Genomic DNA, 16,524 nt, shown 5'->3' on the forward strand with positions numbered 1-16,524 from the left:
TCGTGGTTTCTTGTTATTATTTATGCCTGCATTTGCACAGTCACATTGATCCTGTTTACAGCTACAGTTCTATAGATTTGGTAATATGCCCACAGTAAAAGAATCTGAGGGTGCTTGTGGTGACGTGTATGTATGTACACTGATAATATGTTTTACTTTGACTTTGATTTACTTGCTAAGTTGAACTATAATCCTTCAGCTGTCACGTGACAGTCAGACCCCGTCTCTGAGTCAATAACACAGAATATCATCCCGAATATCAGCATTAACAAAACAAACGTCACTTAAACACCATTTCTGCAAAGTAGATTGTGTTTAGTGTATCACCGGGAACAGCGGCTGTTGTTGCAAATTGCCCTTTTGAAGATCAGCACTAACAAACAACAACTAATAAGCGAAAGACATGCTACCCGTTTGCAGAATCAATTTAAAGACGCGATAATGCAGAGATGTCTCTCATTTATAGTCGAAATATAATTTCCTGGATATCAGAAGTGTATTTCTGTATTAGGCAGCTTCACGCAGGAATTTCAGTGACTGGGCATGACAAAAGAAGAGGCACAACTGCACACTGTGACAACTGACGCCGGTGGCAATACAGTGACGGCCGTACTTCCATTGACAAAGTTGAAAGAGCAACAGCACAGAAAGCAGGCGGCACAGTGTCACCACAAGGGGGCAGTGTCGGAATGCGGAGACGAGGTCAGAATGGGAGCAATGGTCACACGGTCCCTGTGCCGCTCAAACCTTGCAGTCTGATCGCACACCTCGTCTCCTTCTGTCTCCAGGATCTTTTCTGTCTCCTCAACCTCGCCCAGTCCGATTTGAAAACATTGCACAGACCGGGTATAATGATTAAAATGACTCTGGAGATATACGGCGACAATTTCCGGAAGGCCACAAATTTACAAGATGTACATTTTCTGAACTGTTATCGCCGCAGTCTTCTGCCAATTAAGCACAAAAAACACTAGAATTCTCTACAGGCACCAGCGATCATGCGGACTCCACATGAACAGTAAGGACTCGTCGAAGATGACTCCCAGCAATGCAAGTACTGCACCTGGAAGTGAGCGAAATTCCGCCAGAGAAGCGAGGTCGACCAGGGGAGGACTGGGTGCGGTGGGTATCAGGCCAGAGTGAAGCTACGGGAACACAACCACTGTACCATCGCATCCTCCTGGCCGATGTACATTCACTAGAGAGCAGAGCACAGGGCCTAAGGACAAGATTGTCGTTTCGAAGGGACACAAAGGATTTCTGAGTACTCTCTTTCACTGAGACGGCTCACCTGCCACACTCTGAATGTCGCGCTCCAGCCCAAAGGTTTCTCAGTCCACCAGGCAGACCGATTGGCTGCATCAGATAAGAACAGAGCAGCGGCGACTCCTTCATGATAAACCATGGATTCGGAGCGCAACTGGGTGTCTCTTCCATGTCCACTGAATATGCGTTCGGATGCTCCAATTGAGGATCCTCAATCGCTATTGCGCTCCCCTTTCACCATCCCCTTCTTTGCCACAGAGCCAGTCTCAGTACCTACTTCCTGCGTGTAATTTCCACACCCAGCTACCCACCAAATGCATCTGAAGCGGTACACCTATTGTTGGGAGGTACGGCCACAAGGGGGCACTGCTCCGGCTGTCAATCTCCTTTGCTTCTCCTGACGGTCACCCGTAATACTGCCCCTTCATTTCTTGTGGCTCCCTCCCTGTAGCTTCCACCTGTCACCTCCTCATTATCCCGTGTGAGTCGAAGCTCATGGAACAGCAGCTCCCGTTCCTTAACATGCTCCCTCAGGAGCTGCACCCGATACACGTTGTGCAGATGTATTTATGCGGGATAGAGACGGTATCTCAGTTTCCCTAAATCTCACACAAGGTACATGACACTGACTCCGCATCTATTCTCAGCGCACTAGCTATGTAATTACAAAAAAAAAACAACAACTTACTTGGAACTTCATTCCTTACTTCGAGCATGCGGCTGTGTTTATCCAAGCGAGTTCTCGCCTAAGCCTGTTTCATAAAAGCCGGACCACTCTAACAATTCACCAATCCAGCAATGGCCGTTCCAACAATGGAGAATCCTTCTACATCTGGATGGCCAATTCAGAGAAGTAACATTATTGCTGTCATAACCGCCAGGTGGCGCAATGCATCCTCAGTGCATTGATAAGTAATATATGCATAAAATGTACAAAGTATTTCGGTAAGTAAACAAACAAATGAATAAACAAATGTATTAACTAATGAAAAAGTAAATGAACTAACAAGTAAAAAAAGAATCATGAGGTTGCTTTCATGGGTCCATGGACCGTTCAGAAATCTGATTGCCGAATATACAGGTAAAACTCTGAGCGCGGGTCTTCAGGGTCATGTACCTACTTCCGGATGGTGGTAAGGACACGGGAAAAAATCCTGGATGATGGTAATGAGACATGAGCATATCCCGGATGGTAGTAACGAGACCAGAGCCTGTCCCGGATGGTACTAATGGGAAGAAAGCATATTCCGGATTGTTCTAATCGGAAGGGTGTATATCCCGAATGGTTGTAATGAGACAAGACCATATACCTGAATACTTGGTATTCCTGAGGAACCACCTTTTGAAGATTTTCTCGATTATGAAGAGGTTTGCACTGTGATGAATGTGATTGTTGTACACAAGCCTCTGTAATCTGTGTCGATCCTGTGCATTGCAGCCTGCACACCAGACGGTGATGGAAACAGTCAGAATACTCTTCGCCTTGCATGTGCGAACATTTCCCAGTTTTTGGTGACATACCCATACCAAATCTCTTCAAGCTTTGTGTGCCGAAGGGCCTTTATTGTGCTGTGGGCTTTCTCTGTTTCTATCACCTAATGGAATGCAGCCGCTGACGTGCCCGAATGTGACAGAGACAGGCTCCGCTCTCTCGGGATCGCGTGGATAACGGTCGCTTTACTCTCTCATTCTCTCTTCATGTCGGTGGGTAAGAGAAACTCTCTTTGATAATATTATCTGATGCAAAACCACAGAAAATAGCTGTAGAACAGCACACAGGATTTGATGTAGATTTGAGCAAAGTACAGACTCTCTGATCCAATTAGCGCTGCCGCTTGTGACGTCAGAATCCAGATATATGACCCGCAAACCAGGAAGTGCGGCTCAGTCTCCGAGTGGAACAGAGGTCGGCGCTGCTCTCTCGAGATGTCGGGACTGTCCTTCGCAGCTCTCGTTCTTTGTCTCCACATAACGACGGGTGAGGGTCACACTCTCCAAACACTGGTGATCATATAATCAACCGGACGACGGGTAGTTAGTTAAATTAGATGAGATTATAATTATCGACCTTACTGGGCTGAGAACAGATCCCTGGTATCTGTACAGATTGAGTTAAGTGCAGTTCCCAAGTCTATCGGCGTCTGTCGCTTTTCCCTCATATGATTTTCTCTTTCTCAGGTGAGTCCCAGCAGCTTACTATTATCGTTGAGCACAGCCAGATAAATGTCGCCGCTGGGGGAGATGCGCTTTTTTCAGTCCGGCCGTCGTCCAGCGTCAGCAGTGGAAGCTGGAGTTTTAAAGGGAAAACAATCGCCCAGTGGGTCAGTCAGACCGAGATTCTAGATAATGAGTACAGATCGCGGGCAGAGTTATTCACCTCCAACGGGTCGCTTCTGCTGAAGTCGGTGAACGTGCTGGACAGCGGAGAATACCGTGTGAATATGGTTCCAAATAGTGGCTCCCAACCCTCAGCGACCGTCACTCTGCGTGTCACTGGTAAGTGAGAAAGAGTCATGCGATCTCGGAATATAACTTTCATTTTATTCCAGTGGTGAAAAAATACAATACAACCTTTACGGTGGTCGCAGAAGCTGGACTCCAGTGAACTCTGCCAGACCTGCTCTCGGACTGTTCAGTTCTCACTGTTGTGTGTGGCTGTGTATCGCCGTTTCTGTTTGCAGGCTGCTCGCACTTGTCCGTGCCGGATGTCAGTTCCGTCTTCAAGGCCATCAAGTAAGCATTTTTGCTGTATTTTGCTCCATTTTTGAAAACGGACTTGTTTCTTAAGTCAGCTGGAAATGATTAATTCTAAATCATCTACCTCAAAGTTTAACGATGTTCCCCTCCCCAGTGCCGCCCACATGTCTATTACTGTATAGAAACATAGAAACATAGAAAACCTACAGCACAATACAGGCCCTTCGACCCACAAGGTTGTACCGATCATGTCCCTGCCTTAGAAATTGCCAGGCTTACATATAACCTCCATTTTTCTAATCTCGACGTACCTATCCAAAAGTCTCTTTAAAGCCCCTATCTTATCCGGCTCCACCACCGTTGCCGGCAGCCCATTCCACGCACTCACCACTCTCTGAGTAAAACACTTACCCCTGACATCTGCTCTGTACTTACTCCCCAGCACCTTAAACCTGTTTCCTCTTGTGGCAAACATTTCAGCCCTGGGAAAAAGCCTCTGACTATTCACACAATCAATACCTCTCATCATCTTGTACAACTCTATCAGGTCACCTCTCATGCTCCATCCCTCCAAGGAGAAGAGGCCGAGATCACTGAACCTGTTTTCATTAGGCAGGCTCCCTAATCCAGGCAACAACCTTGTAAATCTCTTCTGCACCCTTTCTATGCCTTCCACATCCTTCCTGTAGTGAGGCGACCAGAATATTGACAGCATTCTGTAGTTTTATCTCTGATTTGTGCATCTGCAGTATTTTGCTTTAAGCAGAATATATCTCCTTGGAGCCATCATTTCAGCACAGTACGTTACACGTGATACATGATCTGTGGTGTTTTTACAGAATCCATATCCAGGCCCAACACATCGAATGACGCTGACTCAGTAGAACACAATGACACAGTTAGTTTGCAGTGCACGGCAAGAGGGGACATGCTTCCTATTGGTGGTTAATGAAAAGCAGGACAGTTAGCTCTGACGTTACGATTACCGTGAGCAGCACATCGACTGAACGTTTACCGCCAGTATCACTGTATTAGCCCATGTGTCAAACACTGATTATATTTTAAATGGAGAAAATACAGCAATAAGAAAATGATGTGCAAAGGAACTTGACATTCCTTTGTGTAGGATTGCCTAAAGGTTAATTTCGAGGTTGAGTCTGTTGTGAGGAACGGAAAAGCGATGTTAGGACAAGAGAACAAGAATATAAAACTAAGCATGTAATATTGAAAGTTTATGAAGCATTGGTGAGGCCTCATTTAGAGTATTGTAAACAGATTTTGGCCCCTTACACAAGAATGGATGTATTGAATTTGGAGAGGGTTCAAAGGACGTTGACGTAAATGATTCCGAGATTGAAAGACGTCATATTATGAGCCTTTAATGTCTCTGAGTCTGTATTCACTAGAATGCAGAAGGGTGAAGGGTGACATCATTAAAACCAGTCGAATGGTGAAAGGCCTTAATAGAGTGGATGTTGAGAGGAAGTTTCCCTTGGTGGGAGAGTCAAAGATCAGCGGACACTTATAGAGTGGATGTGGGGAGCATGTTTCCTATTGTGGGGGAGTCTAGGACCAGAGGACACAGATAGAGTGAATGTGGAGAGGATGTTTCCTATAGTGGGGGAGTCTAGGACCAGAGGACACAGATAGAGTGGGTGTAGAGAGGATGCTTCCTATAGTGGGGGAGTATAGGACCAAAGGACACAGATAGAGTGGATGTGGAGAGAATGTTTCCTATAGTGGGGGAGTCTAGGACCTGAGGACACAGATAGAATGGGTGTAGAGAGGATGCTTCCTATAGTGGGGGAGTATAGGACCAGAGGACACAGATAGAGTGGATGTGGAGAGAAATTTTCCTATAGTGGGGGAGTCTAGGACCAGAGGACACAGATAGAGTGGATGTGGAGATGATGTTCCCTATAGTGGGGTAGTCTAGGACCAGAGGACACAGATAGAGTGGATGTGGAGAGGATGTTTCCTATAATGGGGTAGTCTAGGACCTGAGGACACAGATAGAGTGGATGTGGAGAGGATGTTTCCTATAGTGGGGAGTCTAGGACCAGAGGACTCAGATAGAGTGGATGTGAAGAGGATGTTTCCTATAGTGGGGAAGTCTGGGATCAGAGGATACAGGTAGAGTGGATGTGGAGAGGATAATTCCTGTGGTGGGAAAGTCAAACACAAGATGACATAGCTAAAAATAGTGAATCTTACTTTTAGAATGGAGCTGTAAAGGTATCGGAAGAGGTGGTGAATCTGTGTAACTGTTTGCCACAAGCAGCGGTAGAGACCGTGTCTTTATGCATATTTGACGCATATGTTTGATAGATTCTTGATTGGTCAGGGCACCAAGGGATACAGGGGGAAGGCAGGAGATTTGGGCTCAGAGGAAAATCCGATTAACCATAATGAAATTGCGGCGCAGGCGCGATAAACAAAATGGCCGAAATCTGCCCTTGTACTTTCCGATCCTATGGTATTATGGAATGAAAATCAGGTTTAATATCACCAGCATAGGTCGTAAAATTAATTGTTTTTTACGGCAGCGTGCAGTGCATTATGCAATAATAAAACTAATATTTACACATTGTTACGAACTCAGCAACAATAAATATATGAGTGAGGCAGGGGTTTTTATAACAAATAGAACATTTATTAAACACTGAAAAGCAAACCCCCAAAAGTAAACAAACCACTCACGTAACAGGAAATCAGCTGCTGTGCGGCAGCTCAAACAGTTCTTAAAGCGATGTTGCAAAAACAGTTCTCAAAAGTAGTATTGCAAAAGTTCAAAATGCTTACAGTCCATTTAAGGAGAGACTTTTTAAGACGATTTAAATTCTCTTTCACTTCGTGTTGCTGCAGTTCCAAGTCGAACTATACTTTTCCCACGGAGAATTTACAAAGATGGAAATAAAACGGCTCAAAGGCACTGACCTTTCCTTTACAACACTGTACTCAATCCTTTCTGCTATTCACAGGGATTAACACGAGCACGTCAACGAATTCCTTCCGAATGAGGATCAAACAAGCTCGAACCTATTTCACCGTCGAAATCGATTTTCCTCGATCTTTTAACTCCCGAACTCCGATCCTCACTCTCCACTGATTCTCAACTAGCAGTATTATAAAGAAACGGCTGGCAATGACCTTTTAAACTTTAGGCATTAGATAAAACTTCATCTTTCAACTAAACTGCGTCATAACATTAAATAACGCAGTGGCATGAAGTCAACATGGCAAATCCAGCCACGAACTGCCCCTCCTCACAGGGAGGGGTCCTCCTTTTATACCCTGTAAAAAAAAACTGTCACATGACCTCTACTGGCGGGAAAATGACGTCACTCCACCATCACAAGACCATTACCTCAAGTCCAATATAACTTCAACACCTGTCACGTGACAAGTACGTAACAACATTAAAAACTTTGCCCATCTAACCTGTGGATGACAGCTCTCAGATCAGGACATATATGTCCCGGACTTTGCTGAGGTCACCGCAGATCTGATGTCCGATTCCTCTGAACATGTTTAGCAGAACAGTCTGCATCACAGCTTGTTCAGGTGACCGAGCATCCTCTGCTGGAAGAGTTATATTTCAATGCCCATTTCCTTGCTTTCTGGTGCGAACATTGGAAGCGGGTATCGTTAGCGGTGAAAGGTTTTCTCTGCTTTCACACTGATGCAATTGCCTTGTGGCGTTATGTGGATCTGTTGTCATGTCCTGGATTAAATTGTGCGAACGAATTGAGCTGTTTGTATCCCTCAGCATGGAACTTGACGCGTTTGTCAACCTAACAAGAAAATCGAGTCTCGCAACAAAAAATAAACCTTGTATTAGGTGTGTTTTTTATTGAAAGGCTGTGCAGATATCGAGTTTCTCTGCGTTAAAACAGAGATGCTGTGTTTGTGTATTCTTTGTGAGCAGCTGGTGTGGTGCAGTCTCCCATCGAGTAAGGGATCCTCCCTGATTATTAACCTCCGTTAGGCTTGCAATGCACGTCACAGATATTGCCCGACCGGTCATTATCTGCTGATGGACGTGACGAATTTAATTGGCTCAGTGACAGCAAGGCTAACACTGAACTTTGTTTCCTTGCTGGGAATGAAAGAATGTAACCGAGTTCAGACAACAGCGGGTGAGTCTGGAATTCCCCTCATGCTCCCCGTGTTTATGTAATTGATCCTTGGCTCATTTAAACTGTTCAATACTTCCTCCTTCGGCACTTCACTGTTTTGACGCTCTGTTCAGTTTGTTCATTAATTGTGGGCCTTTACTCAGTGAGGGAAATTGATCACAGAAACGGACTTTGCGGCCCGCCTGCTCCATTCCGACAACACAGCTTCTTTGTTGCTTGTCCCTGTATTTTCTGTTCGGGTATTAACCCGACAAACCCCTCCCACCCATGCAGACTCCAAATATCTCCACGCTATTCTAATTGTACCACTTGTCACGGGAAAACCTAGCTTGGGATGGGGTCCAGGACAGACCCTAGGAACTGTGCTGCTATTAAGAGAGAGAGGGGAGGCGTCCAACGCAGTGAGAGAGAGGGGAGGCGTCCAACGCAGTGAGAGAGAGAGAGACAGAGAGACAGAAACTGCTCGAAAGATTGATGTCATGGTTTCACTGCCAGCTTGTTGACCTTTCCCCGTGGTCACTTGCCTGCTTGTAAAAGTTCCTGCAGAGAGAGGAGAACGGAGCAGGTTGATGGACAGCTTTTGTCCGACATGTGGAGATACAAGCCAGGTCACCTGTTACACAGGGACACACAGGTTCGGACACTGAACGAGCTTTGTTGCGCCCACAAGACGGTGGGGTTTTCTGGAGGATCGATTCGCGGAAATCGATCAGTGGCTCACAGTGTGAAAAGATGCGACCGGTGTGGAATTATTTGTGTGTCCCCCCTCTCCTGGGTGATAATTCCATGACTGAAGAACGGCCGTACGTGCTATGGTCATAGTCGGTGACCACAACAGGAATTCGGAAGACCACGGAAGATAACGGGAAGAATCGACGGAATCACCTCTCAGCTCTCTCTCTCCATCGCAACTCAACTAAATACCATAAACTGAACTGATCTCTCTTCATCATCGTAAGACTCTATCCATTCAGACCTAGGTTTGAAAGAGCCTAGTTTTGTTTCTATTACCACACTTAATATATCATTGCTGACCAGTTCCAATATATTTGTTTTTATATTGCTGTATTGCCTAGTTACTAATAAACATTGTTAGTTTACAGCAATTCCAGACTCCAATGTGTTTACCACTTCTGCTGGTTCTTCAGCCCCTCACGGGATTTTTGATCGGAAACAAGAAGGCAGCGGGAGAGCACCTGAGGGTTTCCAGCGGGAAGACATTCTGCGTTCTCAGGGGCAAAGACAGGCCAGACTGCGCAGGCGCGTGACGTCAACCAGTTGAGCGCGAACAGTTTTTAAAACGGGCAAGGAATCTGCAGAAGCTTTTGATTCGGAACAAGACGGCAGCGGGAGAGCACCTGAGGATTTCCAGCGGGAAGACATTTTGAGTTCTCGGGTGCAAAGAGAGGCCAGACTGCGCAGACGCGTGACGTCAGCCAGTTGAGCGCGAACAGTTTAAAAAGAAGACGGCCATATTCAGCGGGCAGCGGAGTGAGAGGCAGCAGAGTGGAATGGCGTTGTCTCCACGGGCTTCGGCGATAACGGGACGCGGTAAGCTGTTGATTGGAAAAGGAAGTAGTATGTGTGTGTGAAGCCAGTTTTCTGTGGTCGTTGTCAGATGAGGGAGGTACTGGAGTCTCCCGGCGTCCCGGAAGGCCACATCTGCACCAGGTGCTTCGAGATGCAACTCCTTAGGGATCGTGTTAGGGAACTGGAGCTGCAGCTCGATGAACTTCGTTTGGTCAGGGAGAGTGAGGAGGTGATAGAGAGGAGTTACAGGCAGGTGGTCACACCGGGGCCACGGGGGATAGAGAAATGGGTCACAGTCAGGAGAGGGAAGGGGAAGAGTCAGGTACTAGAGAGTACCCCTGTGGCTGTACACCTTGACAATAAATACTCCTGTTTGAGTACAGTTGGGGGGACAGCCTACCTGGGGGAAGAGACAGTGGCCGGGCCTCTGGCACAGAGTCTGGCCCTATGGCTCAGAAGGGTAAGGAAAGGAAGAGGAAGGCGGTAGTGATAGGGAACTCTATAGTCAGTGGTTCAGACAGGCGATTCTGTGGGCGCAGGAAAGATACCCGGCTGGTAGTTTGCCTCCCACGTGTCTGGGTTCGGGATGTTGCTGACCGCGTCCAATATATCCTTCGGTGGGAGAGAGAACAGCCAGAGGTCGTGGTAATTATTGGTACCAATGATATAGGTAGGAAAAGGGAAGAGGTCCTGAAAGAAGACTACAGGGAGTTAGGAAGGAAGTTGAAAAGCAGAACATCAAAGGTAGAAATCTCGGGATTACTGCCTGTGGCACGCGACAGTGAGAATGGGAATAGAATGAGGTGGAGGATAAATGCGTGGCTGAGGGATTGGAGCATGGGGCAGGGATTCAGATTTCTGGATCATTGGGATCTCTTTTGGGGCGGATGTGACCTATACAAAAAGGGCGGATTGCACTTGAATCCCAGGGGTCTAATATCCTGGCGGACAGGTTTGATAGAGCTGTTGGCGAGGGTTTAAACTAGTTTGGCAGGGGGTAGGAATCAGAATGTGAGTGCAGGGATTAAGGTAGAAGGACAATGACATAACGCTAAGAGTTCTGAGTTGATGAGGAAGGACAAGCAGGGGACAGAACATAATTGTAGCCAGTTAAAGGGTTTGAAATGTGTCTATTTCAATGCTAGGAGTATTAGGGACAAGAAAGATGAACTTAGAGCATGGAGCAGTACGTGGAACTGCGATGTTGTGGCCGATACTGAAACTTGGTTGGAGGAAGGGCAGGACTGAATGATGCAGGTCCCAGGATTCAGGTGTTTTAAAAGGAACAGGATGGGAGGTAGAAAAGGTGGGGGGGGGGGTGTGTACAGTGGCTTTGCTGGTCAGGGATGGTATCACGGTTATAGAAAGGGAGGACGCTGCAGAAGGAGTGTCCACGGAGTCAGTCTGGGTGGAAGTCAGAAATAGTAAGAGATCAATCACTGTGCTGGGAGTAGTCTATAGGCCCCCAAATAGCCCTCGAGACGCCGAGGAACAGATAAGCAGGCAGATTTTAGAACGGTATAGGAAATATAGGGTAATTGTTATGGGTGATTTCAACTTCCCTCATATTGACTGGCACCTCCTGAGTGCAAGGAGGATAGACAGGGCTGAATTTGTCAGGTGTGTTCAAGCAGGATTCCTGACAAATTATGTGGACCGGCCGACGAGAGGAGAGGCTATACTGGATCTAGTTCTGGGTAATGAACCTGGTCAGGTGACAGACCTCTTGGTGGTGGAGCATTTTGGTGAGAGTGACCACAACTCCCTCAGCTTCAGCACAGCTATGGTAAGGGATAAAACCAGACGAAATGGTAAAGTGCTTTACTGGGGACAGGCTAACTTTGAAGGGATGAGGCAGGAACTATCGAGAGTAAATTGGAAACAGATGTTCAAAGGGGAAAGCGCAGAAGTAACGTGGGAGAAGTTTAGGGACCAGGATAGGTTTGTCCCACTGAGGGAAGGGGAAAATGGTAGGAAAAGGGAACCGTGGCTGACGAAACATGTGAGGCAACTCGTCAAGTGGGAATAAAGAAGCATATGTTAGATATAAGAGCAGGAAGTAGGAGACAATTATGAGAAATATAGGGTAGCCAAGAAGGAGGAAAAGAAAGGATTTAGGAGAGCTCGAAGGGGACGTCAGAAGGCCTTGGCATGTAGGATTAAGTAGAACCCCCAGGCGTTCTCTGCGGATGTGAAAAAAACAGGAGAATGACGAGAACGAAGGTGGGACCGCCAAAGGATAAAGAGGGCAACATGTGCCTGGAGGCAGAGGAGGTTGGGGAGGTCCTAAATGAATACTTTGCTTCAGTATTCACAAGTAAAAAGCACCTTGATCAGGATGAGGTCGAAGTCGAGCGGGCCTGAGTGCTGGACAATGTGGAGATTAAGGAAGAAGGAGTGCTGGATCTTCTTAAAAACATTAAGATTGATAAATCCCCAGGACCGGATATGATACACCGCAGGTTGTTGTGGGAATTGAGAGAAGAGATCGCAGGAGCATTAGCAGTGATCGTTGAATCCTCTTTGGCTACAGGGGAAGTGCCGGAGGACGGGAGAATGGCAAATGTAGTTCCCTTGTTTAAAAAAAGATAATAGGGAGAAAGCTGGGAACTATCGACCGGTGAGTCTTACGTCAGTGGAATGTAAACTACTGGAAAGGATTCTTAACGAAAGGACCTACGAGCATTTGGAGAAGTACAGTCTACTCATGGATAGTCAGCATGGCTTTGTGAAGGGAAGATCGTGCCTTAAGAGCCTGACTGAGTCTTCTGAAGAGGTAACAAAGGAATTGGATGAGTGTAGGGCAGTGGATGAAGTCTACATGCAAGTTTGCAAAGCATTTGACAAGGTCCCTCATGGGAGACTCATGCAGGCCCTCATGAAGGATGTGGAAGCTATGGAGAGGGTGCAGAGGAGATTTACCCGGATGTTGCCTGGTTTGGAGAACAAGCCATGTGAAGCAAGGTTAGCAGAGCTGGGACTTTTCTCTTTCGAGCGTAGAAGAATGAGAGGGGAATTGATGGAGGTCTACAAGATTATGAGGGGCATAGATAGGGTGGATAGTCAGTACCTGTTTCCCAGGGCACCAACAGCAAACACCAGAGGGCATATGTACAAAATTAAGGGAGGGAAGTTTAGGGGAGACATCAGGGATAAGTTTTTTACACAGAGGATTGTCAATGCCTGGAATGACTTGCTAGCGACGGTGGTGGAGTCTAAAACATTAGGGGTATTTATGAGCCTCTTGGGCAAATACATGGATGAAAGGAAAATAGAGGGTTATGGGGTAGTGTGGGTTTAACACATTTTTGGGGAGTATATGGGTCGGCACAACATGGAGGGCTGAAAGGCCTGTACTGTGCCGTAGTGTTGTACGGTTGTCTGGTTCTATGGGGCACGTGACACACTTCTCCTGGCAGTTCATTCCAGATGCATCACTTCCTTCGGTGTTAAAAAAAAAATCACTTTTTAGTTCTCCTTGGAATACCTTCCTTTTTCTGTATCAGTGCCCTCAGGGTTGGACTTCCAAACCGGTCGGAAAGATTACAACTGTATTCCGCATCTCAAACATTCAGGGGTTCACCCCGTATTCGCTTACGTTCCAATGGAATAAAGATTTAGAAACATAGGAAGCCTACAGCACAATACAGGCCGTTCGGCCCACAAAGCTGAGCCGGACATGTCCTTACCTCAAAAATTACCCTGGATTACCAATCGCCCTCCACTTATCTCAGCTCTATGCATCTGTCCGGGAGTCTTTTAGATTACCAATCGTCCTCCACTTGTCTCAGCTCTATGCACCTGTCCGGGAGCCTATCGCTTCAGCCTCCACCACGTCGCCGGCAGCCCATTCCACGTACTCACCACTCTCTGATTTAAAACAAAATAAGCCTGACATCCTCTCTGTAACTACTTTCAAGCTCCATAAAACTGTGTCCTCTCGTGCTAGTCATTTCAGCCCTGGGAAAAGGTCTCTGACTATCCACACGATCAACGCCTCTCATCACCTTATACACCTCTATCAGGTCACCTCTCATCCTCCGTCTCTCCAAGTAGAAAAGGCCGAGTTCACTCAACCTATTCTCATAAGGCATGCTCCCCAATCCAAGCAACATCCTTGTAAATCTCCTCTGCACCCTTTCTATGGTTTCCACATCCTTCCTGTAGAGAAGCAACCTGTACTGAGCACAGTACTCCAAGTGGGGTCTGACCAAGGTCCTATATAGCTGCAAGATTACTTCTCGGCTCTTAAACTCAGTCCCACAATTGATGAAGGCCCATACACAGTATGCCTTCTTACACAAGGATGAAATGACGTGTCTCCGGCCTACGGTCTGCATCTCAACCTCATGTCCATCAAACAGAACGATTTCTTAATCTTTTTTTATTATGGAACAAGCAATGTTTGATTTAATGTTAGATTCAGAACGGAAGCATCCAGATTCTATTCTTGAGTAGCTCACTCACCAATCTCCTGTGTTTTTGTTTCAGAACTGGTTTCCAATGTCACTGTTACATCTAATGCCACCATGCTGATTGAGTACAGCGACACCGTCTCGCTAACCTGCTTCGCAACAGGCACGGATGTCTCTTACCTGTGGCTTGAAGAGAATAGCACGATAACCCCCGGTGGCAGGTTTGAGCTGAGTGCCGATCACAGCACACTCACTGTTTCTGGAGTGCTACGGACAGACGGAAGATTCACCTGCAGAGCAAGCAACCTGATTAACGAAATCACAAGCCCTCCGTTTAATCCGGATTTCTACTGTAAGTGTCCCGAGACTCCGGTAGATACACAGAGTATTGTTAGTCCTGCTAGATATGGGGATCCCACAGAGAGGGATTATATCTGTGAACGGTAACACAGTGTTAAACTCAGATGAACATCCGAATTACTGAACAGTTGACCGGGAGTTATATCCGAGTTTATCTCGGAAGCTGGAATTAATTTTTTTTTCTACTCTCAATCTAAAATCTTAGTCGCATTACGGCGAATATTAAACTATCACAATGTAGGTTCACTCCCGTACTTCAGGCGAAAGAAATGTGTAGGAGAACGTGGCTTCACACACAACAACGTGGCTGACTTCTTCCAGCCCGCTCAGCTCAAAGGGAATAGTGATGCATATTAAATGTTGGCACCACCAGAAAAGGCCACCTCCTGTGAACCAATGACGTCAGTATTTTTGTGCTGCGATTCCAGCACGCTGATGTGTACAAAGTCAACAGGGAATTTGTACACAAATGGCATGTGCACAAAAGCGTGGACATATCCGAAATACAGAGCAGGGTTTGTAATGTCATTCATATAGACAGGTGAAATGATAACGTTTGTGACTCTCCTGTTTACCGTCTGAGGCTTTTCGACAAATACATTCGACGGTGTGTAGGAGCACTGCCTCTGCTCTTCCTGTCCGGCTGCGAAACTCTGCAGAACTTCCTGTCTAATTTGTTGCATTCCGTTATCTTTTAGACGGACCAGATCGTCCATTTCTCATCGCTCAACCGGACTCGTCGCTTCACATTGCCGGAAGCACCGTAACGTTAAAATGTTTCACACAGTCGCACCCGGTTGCTGATTTATATTGGCAACTGAATGGTGTCCATCGACAAAGTGGGCAGCCTCTCATCCTCGACGACATCTCTGTGAGCGACACGGGGAATTATACTTGTAAGGCCTATAACAGGCTGACTGGGAGGTACAATGCCTCAACCATGCAAATCAATGTGCTCGGTAGGTAGTCAGTTTCTCTCTTTGCTGTGGTCATCTACTTAACGGTGTTGGTGCAGACAGACCAGAGAAATTAAACTATATGTGTAGTGTTCTCGCTCAGGTGTAAGAGAACGCTGAACAAAACACCGAGGTAAACCGTAGTCAATGAAAACAGGATCGCAGTAAGATTAACCGTTTACTGTTCCCTCTTCCACATTAACGTATGGTGAAAACTGTTGACAAAACAATACAAAATTTGTACAGTATTTGTTTCCTTCTGCTATCACATTTACATCGTAAATACTTGCAAAGGTAAAACTACAACTACTACATTACATTAAAATGCAGCATACAGTCAGAATCTACCTACGCCATTGACTGCTTTAAATACACTTCAACACAAACTATCCGCAACTCTTTAACTAACGAAAACATAAACCTTATCAACCGTCATTACTTTTAACAGAATCAGCGTTAACATTTTAATTCAACATATCGATTATTTCATGAACTTACAGCGTTGCTTCACTATGTTTCTAATGCGTGGAAAGACAACTTTTCTTGCGCTGATCCTACACATGTGAGCCCCCGCCTTCCCGTTTCTCCAAACCGGTATTTTCCCACAAGACGCTGCGAGACCGGATGTGACGTCATCGCAGCCGCGATATATCACAGACAACGAATTTACTTTAAACAATCCTAACTTTAACTAAAAAATGCTAACAAACGAATTACTAAAGCGAAAATATTATAAGCTAAAGAAATGCCATAAAGACAACACAACAACCTTTACGGTGGTCGCAGAACCTGGTCTCCAGTGAACTCTGCCAGACCTGCTCTCGGACTGTTCAGTTCTCACTGTTGTGCGTGGCTGTGTATCGCCGTTTCCGTTTGCAGGCTGCTCGCACTTGTCCGTGCCGGATGTCAGTTCCGTCTTCAAGGCCATCAAGTAATCATTTGTGCTGTATTTTACTCTATTTTTGAAAACGGACTGCTTCTCCAGTCAGCTGGAAATGATTAGTTCTAAATCATCTACCGGAAAGTTTAACGATGTTCCCCTCCCCAGTGCCGCCCAAATGTCTATGACGGTATAGAAACATAGAAACATAGAAAACCTACAGCACAATACAGGCCCTTCGGCCCACAAGGCTGTGCCGAACATCTCCCTGCCTTAGAAAT

At 46.1% G+C, this 16,524-nt stretch overlaps 1 protein-coding gene across 1 annotated transcript; it reads left to right on the forward strand.

Annotated features, from left to right (window-relative positions):
* The first annotated feature begins 543 nt into the window (after positions 1 to 543).
* LOC140722384 (pregnancy-specific beta-1-glycoprotein 1-like) lies at positions 544 to 16,298 on the forward strand. The gene is made up of 8 exons (XM_073037136.1): positions 544 to 702; positions 789 to 846; positions 3,445 to 3,762; positions 3,948 to 3,999; positions 7,972 to 8,102; positions 14,124 to 14,399; positions 15,106 to 15,366; positions 16,243 to 16,298. The coding sequence occupies exons 1-8, from the start codon at positions 544 to 546 to the stop codon at positions 16,296 to 16,298; spliced, it is 1,311 nt and encodes a 436-aa protein (XP_072893237.1).
* The last annotated feature ends 226 nt before the right edge of the window (positions 16,299 to 16,524 follow it).

This window comes from Hemitrygon akajei, unplaced genomic scaffold (assembly GCF_048418815.1).
Source record: "Hemitrygon akajei unplaced genomic scaffold, sHemAka1.3 Scf000076, whole genome shotgun sequence".
In the NCBI taxonomy this organism is placed as follows: Eukaryota; Metazoa; Chordata; class Chondrichthyes; order Myliobatiformes; family Dasyatidae; genus Hemitrygon; species Hemitrygon akajei.